This window comes from Cynoglossus semilaevis, chromosome 1 (assembly GCF_000523025.1).
Source record: "Cynoglossus semilaevis isolate Cse_v1.0 chromosome 1, Cse_v1.0, whole genome shotgun sequence".
Classification (NCBI taxonomy): domain Eukaryota; kingdom Metazoa; phylum Chordata; class Actinopteri; order Pleuronectiformes; family Cynoglossidae; genus Cynoglossus; species Cynoglossus semilaevis.
The window spans coordinates 19,863,231-19,882,125 of NC_024307.1; the positions used below are offsets into that span (position 1 = coordinate 19,863,231).

Sequence of the window (18,895 nt, forward strand, 5' to 3'; positions counted from 1 at the left end):
TTCACTTTCCCACCAACTCACATTTATAGCCACGTCTTACGGCCACCAGGGGAGTCGATCTCTGGTGGATGTGTGTCTTGTGCAAACTACTTCCAAAGTTTCACTTTGGAAAGCCAGAAGACATAGTCCATTTGTTTCTGTTTACGATCCACGGTCCGTCCATCTGAAAGACCCGGACTTGGTCTTGCTTACGATGAAACTCTAAGAACATTTTTTTGTTTTCATTTAGTGGTTTGCATGAGATGAAAATGTTGTACATCTCTCATCTCTCTCCCATTGTTACAATCCACAGAAAGAGATGCCTGTGTGTGAGAGTTTTGGGTGAAGCCTTGACTCCTCATTGTCCCATTGTTACAATCCACAGAAAGAGAGAAGGAGAAAAAAGTCACTTCAAAAGGAACGGCCTAGATTTTTTTTCAAGGAAAAACCAAATGAAGCCTGTAACCCTGTGTGTGTGTGTGTGTGTGTTGGTAGAAGAAGCACTAGCCTCCAACCACATTGTGGCTTTGTACACCAATTATGGGTTACAGGATGGCCCCAAAGTGTAGCGGTTAGCACGCCTGCCTCGAAAGCAGAGAGTCCCGGGTTTGATTCCCAGAGGAACCACGTGCTTGACAACGTTAATCCTCCGCTGTACGTCTCTTTGGACGAGGCGTCCGCTAACTGTAAACCATGCAAACACTCTCTTTTACACACGTAAACCCACACACACAGAGGGAGGCCCTACAACAGGATAGAACACAGCTGCAATCTGCTTTTCTCACAACTGTGAATCATTCCAGTCCAGTCTGCAAGAATCAGGGTATTCAGCTTTTTTTTTCATCTGCCATTACTACTTTGGCGTCCTTTTTTTTCTTTTTTAAATGGAAGTATCGTTTTCTTTAAGAGTCTTAAACATCTCCCAGATTGTCATAGATGATTTCAGGCGATCTCAGCGGCACCTTGCGGTGATGACCATACCATGAGTCAGCAGGTAAAGGCTTCTGTTTAATCACTCTGCTGTACAGCTCCTTCACCCCACTTCCTCCTTCTACCCACTTGTTGTTATTGTTGTTGTTGACATTGCCTCCTTGTTTTCCAGGAGGCAGTGGCATGGGCTCCTTCCGACCTGGTTTGGGAGCTAGGACTGGTTTGGAGTACTTGGAGACCAGTGTTTGCAGGTTGCTCCTGTTTGGGCCCAGGTGTTGTGGCATCTGAGAGTCTGCGCTCTTCCCTTGGGACGGTGTGGTGTAATGTCCCTGTGAACCTGACGAGGGCCCCACCTCTTCCAGTCTCATCTGGCTGTGCGGCTCCAAACGGGCCTCGCTGTAAATACTCATCCCTAGGCCAGCAGGCAGACTTGCACAGCCCTCTGGTTCATCGTATATGTGCTCTTGACAAGGAAGTGGAGATAGTGTGGCGCCCTCTGCTTGGCCTCCTGGTGGGTTTTTTTTATTTTTAACCTTCCTTCCTTCCCCCTTTCCTCCCCCTGTGCCCCCGTTCAAACTTAGAACATTGGTTTTGTGCATCAGCTCCAAGGTGATCTGATCGTACACATGTGAAAAAAGGTCGGGCGGCTTCCGATTGACGCCTCCGTGGAACTGTTCCCCTTGGCCACCGCCCGCTGCTGCCTCGTCTCCTGGCGTCCTCAGCCGAGGCACGGGCACTGGAGCGTTGGCTGGGACACTGGTCTGATTCTGTATCTTGAAACTGTCCACGGGGTCAGAGTAGATACAGTCCAGATTGTACAGAGGCAGGCGGACTGCGTCAGCTGGCTCTGAATAAAGATGTGCCTGTTCAGCTGAGGAAACACCTTTTGCTGCTGTCTGCCCTCTGGGCGACCGAGGCGGAGTCAAACCTTCTCCCATAACCCCTAACATGCCGGGTGGTTCTGGTAAACTCCTGCATTTGAGTCCTCCTTGTCCTTGTCCTCTTCCTACACCTCCTCCTCCTCCTTCCCCCGACTCTCTCTTTCCCAGCACACCATCACCAGAACCCGGTTTGCTGCCTCCTGAATCGCCGTCCGCCTCCCGGCTGTTGCCGCTGCTGTCGCCACTTCCCCCCATGAGCACGGCGTTGCGAATTTGCTGCAGTGATGAAGGGCAGTCTGGGTCCAAGCTGGAGCAGCTGAGGTGTTGATCCTGAGTTTGAGCCTTCTGCGACTGAATGGCCTGGTCGACCAGCATGAATATTTCGTTGCCTTGCTTGGTCTCAAAGGTGAAGTTACCGGGGCCTGAGTCACAGCGACGACCTGCCTCGAATGAAAACATCACCTAAACAAACAGAGGAAGGTGGAAGAGGGGAAAAAGTGAGGGACACAATTGAGGAAGGCTATAAGTGAATGTGACTAAATAATAATCTTCAGAGGGAAATGCCAAAGCAGAGCTGAAGTAATGGGAGTCTGAGACGTTCCTGCACTCTCAGTCATTGCTCATTTACTATTTTTCTTGGCCCTGGGAGAAAGTTTGCTTTATTTTTCCATTAAACTTTTCTCTCAGTTTTCTCACACTCAACTATTTTTCACTGCTCAGACCGAATAGCCTCTACAACAAGAATAAATTACAACCAACAGCCAGTTTCAGAGAATCAGTCTGGTTTCTGAACGTGCAAAAATAAACACACATGTTCAAATGTGTATTTTTCATAGTTCATCTGCAACATTTAGCTTTGCGTGGCATTGCACTGCAAGAACTCCGACCACATACGTAAAGAACGCTATTAAAGAACCCTATGTTCTCTCACTGTAACCTAACATTAGAGTGAGGGCTTTAAATGACTGCAGTCATCTTCCTCTACCTGAAGAAACCTCTGTGATATTTCAGTGCCCATTGCGTACACCCACCCGATCTCTGCCGTATCTGCGCAGCAGCTTGTAAGGCCACACCAACATGTTCCTCTTGGTTTTCGGCTCCTTCAAGATCAAGGTGTCGCTTTCGGCTTTCAGCCAGTAGTTTCCGGCCAGCCCGCAGCGATCTGACGCCTCTGTGCGCTGGATGGTCACCCAGAACTCGTTCACTGCACGTAGAACATAAAAGAATACGATGATGACGACCGTTTCGTTAGTTCCTGACTCTTTTCTGTAATATAACACATTAAGGTTTTTACTTGAAGTCAGCTGAGTGTTTATTGAGACCTGAACATTTACTTAACAGCTATACTGCATTTAGATCATCTTTTGTCAGTAGTGGTGTAGACATGCAAAATGACTTGAAGCTTTGTGCAAAAAAAAAGAAATATAGTGTATATATATATATATATATATATATATAGCCTGTTTGCACATATTCCATGTCCACATAGTCCATAAACTACCAGAAGTTTACATCTGTCTGTCTCTACCTTGCTCTCTGGAGCAGTAAATGAGGTTTTCAGACATCTGTATGTCATGTGGTCCTCCATTGGAATCTGCAATCGTACCACTGCCCCCGCTTCCTCCCTGTAGACACACACACACACACATGGAAATGTCAACTGTGTTTTGAACGAGAATAATCATCATCTGTTTAATAAAAACACACACACACACTGTACATGTGCTCGGGGGTGCATATGTGTGTGTAATACCTGAAATGCGATGTCACACATGGTGTTCATCCAGTCTTTGGCGATGCTCTTCTCCGCAGCAAACACGTAGGTTTTATCGTTGGTTTCCACGCAGAAGGCTGCCATGTTTTCTTTGGGACAGTTCTCCGTCAGCGCCGGCAGGATAGAGATGCACTCGGACAAGCGGATGATCTTCTTGTCCAGCTTTCGTGTTTTATCATTGGCGCTGCTGCTTGAGCCTCCGCTGCCCATGCCCCCAGAACCCGAGGGTACGTCGAAGAACTCCAGACGGGCGATGCCATTTTGGCTGGCAGGGTATAGGACGAACCAGTTCTTCTTCCATTTCTGGAAAATAAAGACAGAGCTTTTCAGTGAAGAATTACACATTTTACCTCATTTATTTTATACTCCAGCACTTTTCACTTTCATGGCATGATGTTTATTTGTCAGCTGTTCAACATTTACTTCACCAACCACAACAATTACGGTACAATTCCCAAGGTAACCCATTTGTTGTGCTCCTTCAAAAAAAAAAAAAGCTCAAACAACACCTTCATTCACCCTGGATCTGGTATGAATTATTTGTCATGTGGCTGTGCTCAGGCTTGCCATGGTGCGTGACCTCTGACATCAAACCTGATTACCTTTATCACAGAGTTCGTCTCTTCTTTTAGCTAATGACTACTTATCATCACAAAGAGATTTGAACCAACACTTCCTGCAAATTTTATTTTATTTTGAAATTCAAAGTAAAAGCAGACTTATTATACACCTGGGGGGAAAATGGAAAATTAAAACTGAAAAAGAACCTGATTTTTTACACCGTAATTGGAAAGAGAGGCATGTAGAGACAATTCTACAGAAATCATTGGCAACTGGTTACTTGTTCAGCTCAAGACATTGTGAAAACACCCGTACTGTAAAACATAAAAACAGTAACAGAACAAGTTTCTGTATCTCAATGAGTAAAAGTAGAGAATCAAGTAAAGCTGGTACCCAGAAATATCTCACTTTACACCCACAACCCTAAAAATAATGTCAAACGTTGACTCTATAAGAATATTGTTCAACGTGTTCCACTACTAACTTTAGTCACTTTATTTTCCATGCAGGTCAATTTAAATATTGATATTTGTATCACCTTATAAATACTGTCTACCCTGCTGTTACTTTACTTGAAGTACTACACGTCTACCCTGCTGCTGTAACAACTGAAGTTCCCTGGTGTGGGATGAATAAAGTTTATCTTATCGTATCTTATGTTAAAGTCACCTGCTCTGTTACAGTTTAGCCACTGAAACATATTAACTCATACTCAAACTATTTTATTTTACAGTAATTCCCGGGAATTTCTTTGCTTTGTATAGAAGAGAATTACTCTGACGTTTGAGGTAATTTCATTTTCTCTTTCTTTTTAATCGTCAGTCTTGGACAATCGAACAGTTTAAAACAACAATGTGACAGAGGCCTGGTTTTTCCCATAGACGGCGGTGAGAAGGAAGAGTGAACAATGATCTTTTCCTCCACAGGAAGCAAACAGGGACATGACCAAACAACATCATACACTACTCAGAACATCACTGCGGCGTGACAGCAGTGTTTTGAACTTGAGATGTAAGTGACGCATTGAACATTAGATCACGCTTAGTCGAAAGTAACAAAAAGAGCGGATTACAGGGAAGAAACTGCTTAACAACATCATTATACATAGGAAATAAATAAGCTGGGAATTCCCTATTATCATATATCCTCGGGGTCTGTGTGTGTATGTGTGTGTGAATCTTTCACCCTACTACCCGCATTCAGTAAGCTAAGCGTGTGACAGGAAGGTCAGTGTTTTAAAGATCATTCAAACCAGCAGGGGAAATCCACCGTCCTGGTCCTGAGATGACCCATTAGTGTACCAGCTCTTATTTACTTTTCTTTTCTTTTTTATTATGATATAGACTCAATTATATAATAAAACATATATTATTATTATTATTATAGAACTGTTTCAAACTGTTTTGTTTGTGAGAACAACATAGACAATGTGGATCCGTTTTTCCCAAACCACAAAATTACAGCATCTTTAAATTGTTTGTCCGAAAACCACAACAAGTTGTTTATTGTCGAAAAATAAAGAGCAGAGAAACCAGAAAACCACGACGGGTTCGTACTTTTTAAAAACAAAGCCCGCTTTGAGAATTGTATTAAATTCAAAAACATGCAGCCTAATAAAAGGAAGGTTTTTGTAGCTGCCAGAGAGAGGCCATTTAAAAAACAACAAACATTGTCACTGACTTTTAAGTGCTATTGTCAAATATAATACATTTTACAACTTTGTATTTTCCCTAGTGGTGGCCTGGTGGCTAAGAAAGCAGAGTTGTGTCCAAAAGGTTGCAGGTTTGAATCCATAAGCCACCAGGGGCCACTGAGGTGCTCTGAGCATGGCACTGTCCCCACACACTGCTGCCCAGGTTCTTAAAGCTGCCCACTGTTCACTTTGGTGATGGGTTAAAGACAGAGGTCACATGTGGTTGTGTGCAGTGATGTGCTGTGTCACAACGACAAGGAGTTCACTTTCCATTTTTTCCTAATGTGGAAAAATGAGTAAATAAATGCACATAGAACAAACTTCAAAATAAAGGTCAACCTGTAGCTTCCCAGGCTAAGCTACCGTAAGCTAAGCAAAGCTAAGCATTGCAGCCTTGATGAACTGTAAAACACAATGTTTTTGAAATGTAAAGACTTAAAAGCTAAAATGTATAGAATAGAGCTGCATGAATTATTATTATTATTATTATTATTATATTTTTTAAACAGAATGGCAACATAACGGAGCATCCCTGTGGTTTCAACAGTGACCACATGACTCATTAAGATGCAGCAGAGTCTAGATAAGGCGTAAAGGCCGTAGCGTCATTTCTTTACCAGCACTAACGTGCGGAGGAGCAGAGGCCTGTACACCAGCACAATAAAAGGCAACTTCATCAATATTTAATGCACACATGCATCAACTGCCAAAAAGGACAGGAAATGTGTGGGACTGCCATCGCCCGGGATTCATAGCGCTTCCTCTTTCTACACCCAGGTGCCTCTCAGTGTTTGTGTGCATGTGTTTGTGTTGTTTTGTGTTTGTGTGTGCTGTATTGTAGACCAGCTGTGGCTGTGCAAATATACACATGCACAGTGGTGTACAATACCAGCACTGTTGCATTATGGTCCTGTGTTTGTGCATGTGTGTGTGTCACTACTGCTCCATATAAGGCAATAGGCCGTTATCATCCACGAATACACTGAGTGGAAATTATGCAAAAAAGAAGACAGACAGAGGGAGGGAAACTTCCTCCCTGATGTCCTGCTTGGTCATGAGAACACGAGAAAGAGCCCTGACACAGACGTGTGTGTGTGTGTTTGTGTGTGTGTGGGTTGGTCTGTGTTTCTTCTTTTTAATGCCAAGGAAACACACCGCACCGTGTCACTGTGACATGTCAGTGACTGTGACATTTTAAATTTAGATATCGCCGCAAACATCGCAACACGTGGTTAATATGAGCGCCTCCAAGAATTCACTAAAAATGCTAAATGTCTAAAATTAATAACTTTTTACTATCTGTTTAAATCAAGCACTTAAATAAGTCACAAAAAAATTCTATATTAAAAAAAAAGAATTTCCTATTAATGGCAAACAAAAAACTACCTTGTGAATGTTTTCATTCCTAATTAAACATATATTACAATATATTTGTTATCTATATTTCAATAATTTATATTTTATCTTTTGGTACATTTTTTAATGTATTACAACATTTTTCTACCTTTTTGAGGAAGTCATTTTTGAAACACTTTGTAACCCATTTGTGTAACATTACAACATTTTGGTGGATTTTTAGAATCATAGATTATGTTTGAGGAAATTGGACGATGTTGTCATTTTGAGCTTATTTACATTTTGGCATCTTCCTGTGCAGACGATTGTCAACTGAAATTGAATTTGACAAATAATTGTTACTTGTTGCTTTGCCTTGTGAAACGTGTTGCATAAAAACGTTTACACATGTAGGATAACGCAGGGTGCCTTAATTTAAAATGACAAATGCTTAGTTAATGTTAAACTCATAAGGTGTCTTTACTGAAGTTAGTTTCAATTCGGTAATGACACTGTGGACAGCACAGTCTGTGGCAAACAAAATAGATAAACTGTGACAGGATCAGGTTTTGGAAGGACTATTTCCTAAACTGAATTGACTTCAACAGAGAAGCGGTGTGTCTTTAGTCAAATCTAACTACTTAGAGTTGCAAATTTAATATAATTTAAAAACATTTGGCAATCATTACACTACAAAATTCACAAAATTGCAGTTCAGTCATTCTTTCCGGGGACAGGGAGAAAACAACGAGAGAGAAAAAAACAGGATAAATTCTGATGATGATCTTTCTTCCAGTCATTGCCAAATTCCCTCAATAAAAAAAATAATAATTTGGCTACTACATTATTGACCTCCATTCAAATCACCTATAGAGGATATAATAATAAAAGATTAAACCACAGCCTTTTCATGTTGGACTACAACACATTAGTATTGTATGCATGCTATAATGACAAGGTCATGTTGCATGAGAAAAGGGGTGTCTTCGGTGATGATGGACGGGCATTACACCCAGAGTCCCTTAATTTGAACTCCTATGTTTATCACTTATAAATACTCAGACCCGTAATAGTCTCTATTATATGGAATGACCTTAGATGAAACTGCACATTCAGCTGTACAACAACTGAAGTTTGGACTCATTTCTCCACTATCAAAGACAGACTGCTGAGATAACTGTCTCCATTAGATGAAAAAGAACTTGTCGGGCGGCAAAATAAGTTCAAGGCTTTCAATTTGAATCTAATAATACGCTGCCAGTGCCTGCATAGTGTTTATGGTGTGACTTAAATAACCCATCGCGATAGCATGTGGCTAATCTCAATTTAAAACTCCTACAGTGTATAATAAGGAACCACTGTGCGTTTATCTAAAACATATGTGACCACTGTGGGTTATAAATAAGGTGAGGTAAGGTAAGATGATATATAACACCATACAATGACTTCTTCCTTTTTTGTGTGTTCTTTTTTTATTGTCTACGCAGAAAAATTAAATATTTTAATATTATATTATAAAATGATGCTATTATACTATAATATTCTAATTAAAAGGTGAGGTGATGTCAGGTTACAACAACATACGACTGCAATTCTCTGTCTTTGCTTCATACCAGCAATTTAAAAAACACAAAACAGAATTGAAAATACATAGTTGAATTTGAATAGCTGTTGAATTTCCAATATTTCAGAATCCACTTTCAATTGATATGGAAATTTCAAAGACATTTGACTAACCACTTCTTTTTTTTCTTATAGATGAATTGATAGTGACAGGAAATGTTAAAGGCAAACGTAAGAATTGTTCCACTTAGGTTAAGTTTCCAGACCGATGCATCTTAACGGTGCGGAACCCTGCTAAGCGCTGGCGCACCCCGTCTGCAATCACAGGTTCGAGCAGGTGTTGTGTTTGGTTTTAGTCATAAAGGACAGAGTCATTAGCGAACATTAGCTGCGCCATTGTCGGCATCAGTCTGAGAGGATTTCTTTAGCGGCAGGGAAAAGCAGGTACGCTGTGAAGTACAGCTCTGTGTAGACATGCAGACACATAACACACTAAAGGCCAAACCTTCATTATCACCTAAGCTTTCTATAAGCAATCCGCAACATGGGGCTGTATTTTAGCCAGAGACATTGGGGAGTAACAGCCCTGGGAGGCAATGTAAAAAAAAATGGATGAAATAAATTAAAGGCATTAAAATGAATTAAACAGGATTAATCACTTATTTATCAAGTAATTAAATCTAAATTTAATTACAAGGTTGACAAAGTCACAAGGTTTTTGTGTTAATTGACAACAACACTAAACAACAAATTAACTTTAACAATGATGTTCATTTTACAGTATTTTTATCTATCTGTGCAATAGTGCGTACTCATTGTCCAATACAGCCCACCAAATAATCCAACCTGGCCCACAACTGGATTCCAAAATGAACAATAAATAATAATTAAACATTTTCAGGTTCTGGTATTTTTCGGTTAATTTGATAAACATACATAATTATTTTTTTACTGCATAAAATGCCTTCCATTGCGGCTGTAATAAGAGCCAACTGCATCGTAATTTCATTGTGATGTGAATCTATCTCGAGTGCCTCTGAAAAATATAATTGGTGACCCCTGATGTAGTGTATTGTGGGCTGGGTACACTGTTTGCCTGTAAGGTTGTAGCTAAAATTAGCTTTGACGTTAATGCTCATAGCAATATGTTCTGATATGATCTGCAGGCTTAAACTGCTGATGTGATAAGAAAACTCTCTGCTGCACACTTTCCATACCGCTGTTGTTACACCATGTGCAGCATGTGAATCAAACGATACATGTAGCACAAGGCACAAGGCCAGGTTCAAACAGGACAGTCCGAATGCCACACAAATGCATTAATGTAGAAGTGCTAACTTTCATTTTGATATTTTTTTTACAAAATTAAAATGTACTTTTACTGACGGAAATAAAAAAGTACATGAGAGAATACTTGCTGACGTGATTGGGAGAGCCTCTTGTACGGTTCATGTCTCTGCTGAAATCACATTGTCAAGATCCTTGAATTCCTAACTAGTGCACACCTTCTCCGCTGTCTCATCTAATCAAATTTGTTACAAGTTACTGGACGTTAGTTCTCTGAGTGCGAATATACAATGTGTTGTGCAGTAGTCACATCAGGGCAGGAAATAGGACAGAATGTTTTGAATGTTTTGTTGGTCCATGTCATATGACAAGACAGAAACAAAGACCCTCTTTTTACAGACCTGAAATAGACATAATTGGTTCCTATTCAGCTGAGCTTCGGCACCAAAGGCAAAGTTCCATTTGGGCCATGAACCCAGACACCCACAGCAATGTTACCACTGGACTTAACTAGACTTAACGAGGACAGTCGCAGTAACTTCGAGACTGCAAGAATAAAATTTGTAAATAAATTAACTCTAAAAATCTACTTCTTTTCTTATTCTTATCATTCTGAAGGGATGAAGAACCATTACCACGATTGGTAATGGTGTTTTCAGTTATATCGGTAATGTGTGTCAATCTTTCACCGCGTGATACCGTTTTGCTACAACTAGCTTGTTCTTGTTCGGCAGTTCAGTGTCTCTTTGGCCCTCCCCTTCCCCTGTATCCTAACAAACACAGAACATGCATGCCTGCTCGCCCCCCGCTCCATCGAGAGCGCAGAGTTAGCCTTGTTTTAACGATACATTAGTGTTACCAGTGAGATCGACAACAGCACTGCTCCGTTATCCAACTGAATTCTATTCTATTCCATGGGACCACTGCCTTTCTCTAAAACTCTCCTTCAAATGCCACCCTGCTGTCATCAGATGATTGACAAATAACAAACAAAAACGCTACCTATGCGTGCGTAGGTGCATGTATATCCAAGTGTGCTTGCGCGGGCTCTTGTTTTCATAATTATGGGAAGCTAAAATTTTAATCAAAATCAAATATCGATGAATCCCCCTGCCTTTCTGGTCTATTATTATTATTATTATTATTATTATTATTATTATTATTATTATTATTATTAATATTATTATTAGACTTCTAAGCAGAACTAGAAGGCATAAGTGTCAAACTGAGGCTCAAACTAGGCCTGCAAGATGAGATTTGTAGTATTAGCGATGTATGCACGATCTTATAGGACATACATTTTTGGGTTTTTTTTTTTTTTGTTGGCCTGTAAAAAAAGATTTACATTAAAAGAACTCAAAGACATATGAGAAAGGAATACCACTGATGAGTGTCGTTCGTGAACGATTCGTTCAATATGAACTCGGGAGTAATAAGTCCTCTCAGTGAGCGACTTGTTCACTTTCATGCACTACCTCCTGTCGCCACACGGCAGGCAGCTGCAAAAGTCAGTCAAAAGTCTGTCAAAAGTCTGTCAGCAGGAGAGAAAAATGATTAGTTCAAAACTCTTTTTCGTTCACGTTCATCGGATCATTCATTTGTGACAATATGCTCGGGCTGCACAGTTTTGTGCTCGTTCTTGTTCATCCGACTCGTTCATTTGTCACGTGACAGGAAGCTCGGAATGAACGCGTCTTTTCGTTTCACATGTTTCGAATTGCTTGTGGCATTTTGTGTATTATTTATTATTAATTATTATTTATTACTTTGTTAGCTGAAGCAAACCATGTAGCCTGGAGTATTTAGTGTTTGATAACCGCGGACCTCTTTACAACACCAACACAAGAGGGCTACAGCGCCAACTGCTGTAAAAATGAACAAAATGACTTATTCAAGATTCGTTCAATTTACTGTTCGAGAGTAAAAGAGCCGAGTCAATAAAAAGACTTGGTCTTCCCAACATTATTTCTCATGTTTATATAATATTAAGCTTTGGTCATTCCAGATTAAATGTTTACGCAAAACTAAAGTTTGTTTCCAGATGAAAAAAATCAACATTACACATCTGGAGAGAAGGAAAATATGCACATTACCAATCAATTTTTCAATAAATATTGAGTTTGGCCGGCGACTTCATCCCAGTATTTAATTTTGGCCCACTGTGAAATTGAGTTTGACACCCCTGTAGTTAAAATTGTAAAAACGCTTTAAAAAGAACGTGGAAGGGTATAAATGACTACATGAATACTTCATGTCCACCCACACTTTATGGAGTGTAAATATTTGTCATCTGAGAAAATACTTCCAGTGCTACTACAGCTATAGCCATGGGGGATGTAGCTCAGTGGTAGAGCGCTTGCTTCGCATGTAAGAGGTCCTGGGTTCAATCCCCAGCATCTCCACTTCTTATCTACCCATCAAAGCAAACAGGAGCCTGCTGTTTTTTTCTGAAATTACCAACCAATAAAGTAAAATGTGCGCTGCAGGGGGTTCTGTAAACAAACCATAAAGCCCTGGTTATGTTGGTCCGCTTCACGTTTTACTAAGACAAAACCTGTTCTTCATGGATAAATAAAAATTGCATCATGGTCTTTATCCACATCTGAGGTGACGGTGCTACCATATCTGCCGTTAACTCATTACTTTTACTCCACTTAAATAGAAACCCTGTGTACTTGACTTATATCTTCATTTCTGTTTCCATTTATAGATTTTATCACACAGAAATGTCTCAACCACTCACCCAAAACGAAGCGTATTAATAGTACAAATTCTGGTATTTTTGTGCAGTACATCTCGTAACATATTACGTGTAAATGTGATACCGTCACAGCTTTGACTTGTTTTTCCATTCCATCTTTGTAAATCGATTGACACCACTGCAGCTCAGCAACTGCAAAATTGTTCGCGATAGCAAGTTGTCAAGTGTTGAGAACATGACTGATTTAGATCAACTTTCTAGAAAACGGTTACTAGCCGCTCTCAGAAAGTTGTTTCTGAGAAGTGACAGGGAGGGGAACAAAAACTATTAGCCTGTCTTCATGCATTGATATAACCTTTGATGATCATTTTGACGTGTTTTGGCGTTTGTTGAGTTTCACTGCAGCGCACAGAGGCTTTGGAAGCAAGGGGGGGAGATCCATCACATGCCCAATACAGATGGAGCAGATACGGTAAAGCCCCGGTCCAGATCAGCAGAAACTCTGGTCTCTCTGCACCAACTGGCGTTTCACTTTGAAGACGCTTGATGCAGTCGCTGTTCTCTAATTGCACCAATATGTGCACGTTTTCCTTTCTGTCATGCAAAATTATCTTTAATGCTGTGAAGGTTGGATTTGCGTGACTTTTGATTGGATTACTATCAATCTTTTTAGTAGTAATGCGCGTTCAACTTCATCAAAACAGCATTTTAGAGCGTGTCCTCTAAAGGCAACGGCGACTTTTTCTGAATATTATATCTAATAGCATTGTATTTACTGCAAATATATGATTGTAGTGTTATTAATTTTGTTATTTTCATTTTTAAACCATCGTTTCGTCAACGCCACAGGTTGTAATTACTTCTTGGACTCACCTTTCCAAACTTCTGATGCTGCACATACAGTTGTCCTTCTTTAACGTGGGTGTCCATGCCCACTTAAAGTCCGCCAGATTCCCTTGTCCTCCACAAAGGCGAGACCGGACCAGAACTTGGCTTAAGAAAACAAGAAAATTAGTTTAATTCCTTATCTCAGCCCTCACAACTTCCCCTTCTCTCACTTCCGCCCTCAGCTCTTCACACGCATTGATAGTAAATGGTGAGAGACAGTGCAGGGTGTCATGGTTCGGTTGGAGAAGGTCCAAACGGTCTCTGTGTGGTCCCCACCAAGTTGCTCAACTCTGACTAAGTGTAGCCGCCGGGTCGCTACTTCGTTCTCCTCACTCTCTCTGTGTGAGGCTGAAGCAACCACAAAGTGGAGGCTTGAGGATTTACACTTCTGGTTTCCATTTCAAAATAAAACGCCGAATAGTTCACTCAATTTTCAACAGGCAATTTTAAAGGCAATCGAGTGGTCATAAAAAACTTTAACATAAAACGTAAAACATTCACGTAAAAAAAAATCACACATTTTACTACCGTGAAACACGAAATGGGAAAACATCACCAATAAGGGAAAAAATTAAAAGAGCGAGACTAATAGTGATTAAAAAAATCTTTCAGACTTTATCAAATTCCTTCAGAAACTCAGAATTGGTAAACATGACTTGAAAACTATAAGGACTTGACTTCACTGACAACATGAACAATGGTGACTTGACTAACCCAAAGTTCAAACCTTAAATCAGTTACTTAGACCAAAAACCAAAACAATGAATCGCAAGATGCAGACCTGACCCACATTTATTGTGTTACTCAGGATTAGCCTCTAATACACGCAATCGAGATTTAAGATTAATTAAGACTTAAACGTCCTCTATGACTCAATTCTGACTCTAACTTAAAATAGAAGTTTGGATGTTAGACTCAGTTGAGAAGGACTTAAAACCACAACTAAGACTTGATTCAAACCAGATCTTGATATTTTTTTGACTCGGGATTGACTAGAAAACAGTGAGAATTAAAGTGAAAAATAGTAGTTTAACATGTTTTTAACCTGAGTAAAACAACAGACAAAGAATTAAATGCTCATACTGTTCATCAAACTTACTTCTGCTGTGATTTAGCTGTTTCTAGTGTTCTGCGATACCCAGAAAACTAATAATATTTACTTAATGTAGGCTTTTGTTTTGAAAGTAAGGCATCCGTTTCCAGGCGGCTGTATGTGGCTTTACACGGCTGCAGGAGGAGTGAGAAGCGCGTGTTGAGCACAGGGAACCGCTCCTCTTCAGTCTGTCTCTCCTCCTCCTCCTCCTCCTCTTTACTCTTGTGTAACTTCTCTCTTGGCTGCAGTCTTTATCGACTCACTCAAATACTAACCTTGAGCTGCGTGTAGCAGATGATTTACAGGACCTATTCAAAACATGTGATGATAATTATGACATAAATGATGTGATGAACCTGAAAGATTATTATGAACTGAAAGGATTCACTTACCATCACTGCAAGATAAGACCGACTAAAGACAAGTTTTCAAAAATCTGAAAAGCATAAAAGTCATTTTTCAAACCGTTTTTATTGTCAAACGGAGCAGGCCAACAGTCTAATGTGTTGCAGATGCCTCCTGCTGGCTCGCCCTGTCACTTGTTTCCAGCCTATGACTAGATGGTGCTAAACCTCTGCCAGTGTTCTCTTCCACAGTGAGAGTGGATTTTTTAACCATGAGTCACTAAATCGTTTAAAGAAGTGGTCAGGGTTTCTCAAGAATTCTAAGCCTTTGGTGATGTTAGGTTATTTAGTTTCTATCCTATCCTAAACACTGGAACCACCTTAAACAGAGTTAGGTGCTGTTTTGTAAAATCAGACAAATAAACAAAAAAACACCTAGAAAACAACAGAGAACTTTGTAGGTGCGTAAAAGTAATTTTAATAATTGCATTTTTGACCTACGTGTCGGAACACAATTAATTCCAAGAACGATATCTCTGGTTCCAAATGCTTTTATACAAAACGGGTGATTTTAAAACAGACGTTGTATTTTTACCTAAACAGACACAAGTTAAAATATTTTACATCATAAAAAACATGACTTTCAAATCTCAAAGAAGAAATCCGAGTATACGGTTTTAAAATAATTCCACAACTCCTCCCAGATTTGATGCTGTGTTTTCAAATACATTGATCTTAGTTTAATTTATTTTCTTTTAGCAATACGGTCAGTAGTTTAATCCGGCCAGGCGATGCCATGTACTTGAACCCAACAAGTTAGGAAGTCGAACGAAAGTTGTCGTAATTTAAATTTTAAAAAAAGAAAGAAAGAAAAAAGAAACAATTGAACAAATAAGCTCCAACCTTACGTTACCTTCATTTAACTAATATTTTACTTTGGCTTTGATTTTGTATTTTTATTCAAAACTACAGCCATTGTAATTTTATTTTTCAAAAACGCAGTTTACCTTGTTTAAGTACTAAACTCCTACTTTCTCTTTTTTTTACGATTAAACTCTAGCTGTAGCTGTCGTGTCAAAAACATTGCTGCCATCTACCGGCAAATAATTGACATTGAAAAAGGGAGTTGAGCTACTGACTCTCGCGATATTTGTAGATTTCGGCTGCGTGCTGATCACAAACAGGAACAGGACATGACATTAGTGTTCGGAGGTGTAGAAGGGTAAGAAAGATTACAATTTACAATAAGAAACGTTTAATTGCTCGACGTAAATCTATTAAATTGTGCGCTGACTTGTTTGTATACGGTGGACATTCTTAATTTAAGTAAGTGTAGTCGTTAGTAGTGGAGTATATGAACTGAATTAACTTTAGAGTCAGGTGACTACTATCTAGTCACCTGACAAATTGACAAATTATGAACTTTATTAACTAATTATTATTTTTCGATACATATAACCAAGACAGTCGTGTTTTATATCTTAAAGTACACATGTATTAATGTATGGTATTTCATTAAAACTCGTAGTTTTTTGTTTGTATTTTGTTTTATTTATATATATTTCCAACTTTTCTCACAACCCATGTCTCATGTCCGCAGTGGAGGGACTCATTCCAAGGCTGTTCTGCTGTCAGAAGATGGAAAGATCCTGGCAGAGACTGAGGGATCATCGACCAATCACTGGGTGAGCTGACAGACATAATTAGATTTTTTTTTAAAGGAGCAAAATATATAAAGTGCAAACTGTTTATTTTAGCCTTGTAGGCCTTTTTAGCTTGTAACTTTAACTGTTTTCTTTTCTATCCTTTACTCCAAAACCCAAATATTAGCTAGCATCCTTCTAGTAAAAAGTTTACTACTACAACAAAGATTTGGTTTCAAGCAGACAGCTCTTACTTACTTGCTCTTTGTCTGTGTCTTCAGTTGGTGGGAGTTGACAAATGTATTGAGACCATCAATGACATGGTGCAAAGAGCCAAGGTAGAGGCCGGACTGGATCCAAACACACCGCTGCGTTCTCTGGTGAGTCAAAGTGTGGTCTACAGAAGCACATTACGTAACCTCGTAGTGACCTCTGTTGGGGTTCTTTCTGAAACACAGTGAATAATGAACATGTATGTGTGAGTGTAGGGCATGTCTCTGAGTGGAGGAGAGCAGAAGGAGGCCATAGACAAACTCATTGCTCAGATGAAGGAACGTTTCCCCAGTCTAAGCCAGCACTACTTCATCACCACAGACGCTATTGGTGCAATGGCAACTGCTAGCAATTGTGGTTAGTAGAGATTATTTTTAATAGTTAGCATTTCTGTGCTACGGTAATTAGTTTCAGAATATGAAATATAATTTTAAATTATACATAAAATACCTTCCTATCTTCAAGTGTATTTCTTTCATTAAAACAATAACTTTGTGACTTATATAGACTAAGGCCTAACATGCACTGTCACATGTCTATCTCTCTATAGGAGGAATAGTATTGATATCAGGAACAGGCTCCAACTGCAAGCTAGTAAATCCTAATGGCTCACAAGTTGGCTGTGGAGGCTGGGGTCACATGATGGGTGATGAAGGGTCAGGTAACCAGGAGCAGACAAACAGTAAAAATACTTCTTATTTACTGTTTATAAATTCAATTGTTTATTAATTTTCTGTTTTTTTTAAAGCATTCTGGATCTCTCATCTAGCAGTGAAGACTGTTTTTGATGCCAGAGACAAGCTGGTGTCTCCTCCTCATGACATAGAGCATGTCAGAAAAGCCATGGAGGAATATTTTGAGGTAAGGCTTCAACTACACTTATTAAATTGACGTCAACACACAAGTTCACCTAGTTTTTAACAAAATCACCCCAGGTGTCAGGTCTAATGGGGATGTTGCCGCATCTCTACAGAAACTTCCAGAAATCACACTTTGCTGGTTTCTGCAAGAAGCTGGCTGAAGGTTGGTGTTGCTTTATGTTCTCATAAGGTCTGCTTAGAGCAAATTTAAAACAGAAAAAAAGGTAATTCTGTGTTTTTAAAGGCGCAGAAGCAGGCGATCCTCTGTGTCAGCATTTGTTCACTGAGGCTGGGAGAGTCCTGGCCAAACATGTGGTAGCAGTGTTACCTGCAGCACAGGAGGTAAAGAACTTTGACACAGAGCTTTGTTTTTATTGACTGTGAACACTGACTGATAAGATGCCATGCTGTCTGCAGCCCCTGTTGAGAGGAGACCGTGGCCTCCCTATACTGTGTGTTGGTTCCGTATGGAAGAGCTGGGAGCTTCTTAAACCTGGTTAGTTTCACATCATGACACTCAGATGAGTTACTGGCAGAGGCCTTGTTCAGGCGTGAACCTGAATCTCTTCATCTCTAGGCTTCACTGAGGTGTTAAGGGAAATTGCATCATCGGTTGGGCTTCGAGGTCTATTCCATGGGTACACCCTCCTCAGTCTACGCCAGTCTTCAGCAGTTGGTGGCGCCAGTCTTGGAGCTCAAAGTTTAGATGCCAAGCTATCTATGGACTACAGCGCCAACACTAACGTCTTCTACAAACACACCTTCAACAGCAGTAAAACCTGTGAGTGAGGTGTCAGTCACCCAGTGGGATAGATTGCCATTAGGCAACGACGATTACTGACATCAGTAAAACTGAGGAGATTTTCTTTGATTCAGCAGTCATTCCAAATATTGTCCTTGCCATTTACTGGGATCAGAAACTTCAGAATTCTTTTCCAACTGATTATATGTTTAAAAATTGTATCTAATATCTTTTAAATAAAATGTTTGCATGACAAAAATCTCAAAAGAGACTCTGTCATAACTGGGTTATTTGATTAATATAGGACATTTGCTCCATCCAAAGAGCAATACCTTCGTCATATTTGTA

The 18,895-nt window shown here is 39.9% G+C and overlaps 2 protein-coding genes and 1 non-coding gene across 4 annotated transcripts; 2 read left to right on the top strand and 1 right to left on the bottom strand.

Annotated features, from left to right (window-relative positions):
- Positions 1–305: 305 nt before the first annotated feature.
- Positions 306–13,962, bottom strand: dok1b (docking protein 1b). Its single transcript, XM_008317350.3, has 5 exons — positions 13,578–13,962; positions 3,544–3,867; positions 3,319–3,415; positions 2,822–2,994; positions 306–2,252 (listed from the first exon to the last, which is right to left on the bottom strand). Exons 1-5 carry the CDS (start codon positions 13,632–13,634, stop codon positions 891–893), a joined length of 2,013 nt encoding a protein of 670 aa, XP_008315572.1. The 5' UTR covers positions 13,635–13,962; the 3' UTR covers positions 306–890.
- Positions 12,334–12,405, top strand: trnaa-cgc (transfer RNA alanine (anticodon CGC)). Its single transcript has one exon. It is a non-coding gene; the product is annotated as a tRNA-Ala (tRNA).
- nagk (N-acetylglucosamine kinase) lies at positions 13,063–18,814 on the top strand. 2 transcript variants are annotated; one of them, XM_017034651.2, is made up of 10 exons: positions 13,063–13,176; positions 16,630–16,714; positions 16,954–17,052; positions 17,161–17,302; positions 17,496–17,606; positions 17,694–17,806; positions 17,881–17,968; positions 18,050–18,147; positions 18,223–18,301; positions 18,383–18,814. In XM_017034651.2, exons 1-10 carry the CDS (start codon positions 13,163–13,165, stop codon positions 18,592–18,594), a joined length of 1,041 nt encoding a protein of 346 aa, XP_016890140.1. In that variant the 5' UTR covers positions 13,063–13,162; the 3' UTR covers positions 18,595–18,814. The 2 variants fall into 2 exon arrangements, with proteins under 2 accessions (XP_016890140.1, XP_008315582.1); XM_008317360.3 differs by lacking the exon at positions 13,063–13,176 and adding an exon at positions 16,113–16,251.
- Positions 18,815–18,895: the final 81 nt, after the last annotated feature.